Genomic DNA, 5,000 nt, shown 5'->3' with positions numbered 1-5,000 from the left:
CAAGCATCAAGTGGCACACAATGCAAGAAAATTGGCCCTATTGAAATGGCTTCATGTCAAAAGGTGTAATGGAAGGATGGCGCTTCCTGGAGGAATAACAGCCAGCTCTGTCCACGTGTGCACCTACCTCCCAGAGGCCCATTGTGTGTGTGTGTGTGTGTGTGTGTGTGTGTGGGGTGGGGATGGGGTCAGCGAGATTGCTTTTCTTCCTCCTCTAAGTGATTTCTGTGTGTGTGTGTGTGTGTGTGTGTGTGTGTGTGTGTGTGTGTGTGTGTGTGTGTGTGTGTGTGTGTGTGTGTGTGTGTCTGTGTGTCTGTGTGTCTGTGTTTTTCCGTTCCTGGCACAGGTGAGAGGACGTTTAAGTGTGACCAGTGCGACGCCACCTTTAAGAGGAAGGACACGCTGAACGTGCACATCCAGGTGGTCCACGACGGCCACAAGAAGTACAAGTGTGACCTGTGTGAGAAGGCCTTCGTCACCCCCTCGGTGCTCAAGAGCCACAAAAAGGTGAGTCCTCCACCTGTGGCAGAACGCCGGGGCAGAACAACCCCGGTGAAGACTGCTGCTGAAACGTTTCTGCTGAAACGTCTGAAACGTTTCTTTATTCATGTATATGAGTTATGTCCATCATTGGTGGTATACAATTACTGCAATTAAATTATGCATTAAATGTTGTCCCCTATTCATTTTTGATTTTTTTTTTATATCGGTTATCGTATCGGTATCAGCCAAAACAAACCAATAAATATCGGTTATCGTTATCGGCCCTAAAATTCCATATCGGTGCATCTCTAGTATATACCATAGGATGTAGCAGTATGGACTATAGGATGTTTCAGTTTCACAATACAGTTTCCAGCATGTTTTATGCCATGCAAACAGCGGTTTACTTAAAAACTTAAACTTAGCCTAAGTCAAACATCAGGGCTGATGTGGACGTTGTTGTTTTGTTTGATACTCCATGACAGTTAAGTACAATCCTGGGCATAAGTAGCCGTGGCTAATTCACAAAGTGATAGCTGTCATCAGGTTTGTCTTGCGACGTTTGGAAGTTATGAGCGCAGAATAAAAAGCACGTAAGTCCGTTTTGTTCATTTCGGTTTCTGACATCCGTGCTGTCAGCTTTGTCCCAGAGCTGGAGCTCCGAGCCTGGGAGCGAATGCGTTCTAATTACTTCCATTCGATACAATCTCTGTGCTTGTCATTCTCCCCTTGTCTCGCGGCCACCGAATTCCTTTGGTTAAAACAGAACGCTTAACCGTCAGCCTTGTTAAACCGCCCCCCCCCCCCCCCCCCTTTTGCCTCGTCTGGGTTACAGTTTTTTAAGATGTGCAGTATTTCTCTTGATTGTATGCCCTTCGTCGGCAGAGCTTCTGAGCATTTCTGCCCTTGTTATTGGATGCATTTGTTTGTCTGAGCTCATTTTCGTAAAATTTCACTGAAGGGGAAAGAAATGCGGTCTGTGTTCCCACTCGTTGCACCTTGTTCCTGCTTCGGGCTGCGCAATAAACCCCAGACCCTCTATCGGCCGTCAGAAATGGAAAAAGAATCGAAAAATGGCATCCAGTTCCATTAGCTTCCTGCTGTTTCAAAAGGGAGACGAGAAGCGATCGCGCCACAGATTACTGCCTACTCCCCAACGCCGCAAAAAGAAATCCGACAGCATCAGATACCAGCCCGGAGAGATCCGATGGAAATCCGATCCTTTCCTTGGCACACCACGAAAGGGAACAGCTATAGGCAGCGGTAGGATCGCATTAACCTGCACGGGAGCGGGGAGAAGTGGAAAAGGACGTTGCTCTAATGGGACGGATTCGCTTCGGCCCCTGGAAGTGCCTTGGACCACGAGGGGGGGTGGGTGGGTGGGTGAGGGGGGCGAGCCTGGCCTGGCCCGTCCATGGGGGCCCCTGGCTGCGTACCACGGGCAGCTGCACGCCGCTGGATCGCTCCTCCTCGGGTTGTGGCGGCGGCGGCGGCGGCGGTGAGCGAAGCGAAGCGAAGCGAAGATGAACGGCCTCCGCCGGTGCGGCAGACTAAACAACTCGGCCCTGACCCCCAACACTCACTGCACAGGTGCTCCAGAGGGTGCTGGTGTGTGTGTGTGTGTGTGTGTGTGTGTGTGTGTGTGTGTGTGTGTGTGGAGGGGGGGTTCGGCAGCAGCAGCTGAGCACTTAAGACTGAGCAGCAAAGGCCCAGTAAATACAGGAAGCTGCTGACTGTCACTGCAGCTGGCTGATGGAGGAGGTGTGTTAGATTGGCTCTCTTCCTGTCCTCTCTGTCTAACAGTCTCTTTCCCTCCTCTCTCTCTCTCTCCATATCTCTCTCTCGCTCTCTCTCCATCTCCCTCTCTCTCTTCTTTCTCTCCATCTCTCTTTAAATCTCCACTCTTCTCCTCTCTGTTTAACAGTCTCCCCCCCCCCTTATGATTTTCCTCTCTCTCTTTCCTCCTTTCGCTGTCTCTCACACACATGGACACACATGGACACACATGGACACACACACACACACACCACACTCTTTCTTGTGGGCTCAGTCCATCGGTGGAAAAGAGAGCTGAAAAACGCGTAATCGGCACTCAATGCCGGATGTGTGTGTGTCTGTGTGTGTGTGTGTGTGAGTGTGTGTGTGGCGGAGCGCTGAATCATCGTGCCTCGTTCTGTTCTTCTCCTTTGCGCCGAGCGAAGCCGAGCGGAGGGAACAGATCGTTTTGCTCCTGCCATGCTCCCCACTTTCATGTGGCCACCATTGTCACTGCGGTCTGTCTCGCTCCCTCCTCTCCTGACAGTCTTGTGGTGGAACGAACAAAACGACCATTGACCATACAGTGCATGTGTGCGAAAGTGGGTGTGAGTGTGCAAGAGTGTGTGTGTGTGTGTGTGTCTGTGCACACGTGTGTGTGTGTGTGTGTGTGTGTGTGTGTGTGTGTGAGTTGTAGAGTGTGTGTGTGGTCATGGTTTGAGGCGGTTTGAGCTCTTAGGCTGCACTTTCCCACCTCCCTTTGTGAGTGCCCTTATTTTCTTGTCAGGATGTGTATGAGAGATCGTAATTGAGGCTTCATCTGCATGATGTGGGTGACTGAGTACATATGGGTGTGTGTGTGTGTGTGTGTGTGTGTGTGTGTGTGTGTGTGTGTGTGTGTGTGTGTGTGTGTGTGTGTGTTGATGTGAGAGCACACACACACACAAACACACATCCATGTGCTCACGTTTGTCCTTGTCATGTGTTCGCCAGGACTGGCTTGTGTCGCTTAGAAGTGCCGCCGCCGCCGCCACATAATTGAGCGCACGACAATTGCGCCCGTCGTCAATCCTCCAGGAACGACATTGTCTGCCGCTTCCCGCGTGTCTGCAGCCGTGTGCTGGAAACGGCATCTCGTCGTCTCGATGATTGAGACGTTCGGGGCCCAACAAAGAGCCCCCGGTGTCTTTTATGGAGCCAGTATGTCAGCCATGTCTCTCTCGTCGTCGCACAAACAAGACAACCAAACAAGCGTACACAGAAGCATCTGCGGCGCATGTGTGGACGGCAACCTTACGTCATCCCCCCACGTGGACCGGGGCCATTTGAGTTGGTGTTGACCAGACCCGCGCGCGCAGGGGGGGCCCGGTGGGGTCCCGGTGAAGTCCGAACATTTGTGTCCCGTGCGATCAGAGCGGAGAGTCGCCGCACGTGTTAAGCCGGTTAGGCCAGAAGCACAGTGACGGCTTTGTTTCTGGGAGAGTGTTCATAAAAAAGCGGTCGGGTCTCTCCCCTCCCTTTGGGCTTGTTTCATGTGGGCCGACGCACTGAAGTGGTTTTGTAATGATGGAGGTGTTAAGAGTGAGATAGGATGTTGAGATGTGGGGGCCCTGTGTGACCTCTCCTTCTCCCCTGAGAGAGAGAGAGAGAGAGAGAGAGAGAGAGAGAGAGAGAGAGAGAGAGAGAGAGAGAGAGAGAGAGAGAGAGAGAGAGACAGAGAGAGACAGAGAGAGAGAGAGGGGAACAGACACTCGAGCTCGTCTTTTCCTCAGATCCTCCGGCATGACTCAGAGAGACTCTAGCCCACTACTGAGAGGAATCCCCCCGGCCTGCCTGCATGACTGCTTGGCTGCCTGCATACCTCCAGCGTGAGTCAGGTTGTTAGCCAGACTGGAGGAGAACATGTTGAGCTTTATTGCCCCACGGTCTGTCAGCGTTTGTTTCAGACATTTTCTCACTGTTGTGGTTTAGGATATGGCTTAACCTGCGATGTGACGATATTGCTATGTGATGTGGTGTGATTATACTGCGATTCAAATTGATATAAATGTGTAGAAACGTGAAAATGTGAGAACAAACGTGGAAACATTTCTTTTTGCAGTGGAGCCATTTTTTATGTGTTTGCACTAAACACAAATTAAGTGAAAATTTACATTTATGTGTATTGATGTACCCATTTGGAATTGAAGCTTTGACCTACCATTGATATGAAGCCAGAGGGAGGTGTAACGTTTAATGGTCATCGTCCTGCTTTCCATGCGGCCATTGCAGACTCACACAGGAGAGAAGGAGAAGATCTGCCCCTACTGTGGTCAGAAGTTTGCCAGCAACGGTACTCTGAGGGTCCACATCCGCAGTCACACAGGTCAGTACCATACACACCATGTCATGGTGTCCTCCTGCACCTGTTGCAAGGTCACCTTAGGCAAACACTACCCCCTTTCCTTTCAGAATGGTTCAGTCCTCATCCTAGTTCTGCTTACTTCTCTGGCTAATAATGCAGCACATTGACTGAGGTGGATAATCCGGTAATACTGGTTTATTTACATCGCATTAGCGTTTTAAGTAACAAAACAGCGTTTATTATGTTTGGGTTTGTACACAGGTTGAGTAGGCGCATTACTGTAATGCTTCCCAGAGAGAAATCCGTATTAAGGCTGTGAGGGACCATGAACGTGACAGTTATTTTAGAGGTGGTATGGGACCCCTGCAGGGACACACAGCGCTGTGGGGAGCTCACAGGCAGCGTCTGACAGGCTGAC

The 5,000-nt window shown here is 50.8% G+C and overlaps 1 protein-coding gene across 1 annotated transcript in view; it reads left to right on the top strand.

Moving 5' to 3' along the window:
• Positions 1 to 5,000, top strand: part of prdm5 (PR domain containing 5) — a 54,528-nt gene that overhangs the window by 17,352 nt on the left and 32,176 nt on the right. The window contains exons 12-13 of the mRNA XM_062556508.1: positions 347 to 507; positions 4,510 to 4,603. Of these exons, the coding sequence (XP_062412492.1) occupies positions 347 to 507; positions 4,510 to 4,603 (255 nt within the window). The remainder of the gene's footprint in view (positions 1 to 346; positions 508 to 4,509; positions 4,604 to 5,000) is intronic.

The sequence above is a fragment of the Sardina pilchardus genome, chromosome 15, assembly GCF_963854185.1.
Source record: "Sardina pilchardus chromosome 15, fSarPil1.1, whole genome shotgun sequence".
Classification (NCBI taxonomy): domain Eukaryota; kingdom Metazoa; phylum Chordata; class Actinopteri; order Clupeiformes; family Clupeidae; genus Sardina; species Sardina pilchardus.
This window is presented reverse-complemented; position numbering and strand designations above follow the sequence as displayed.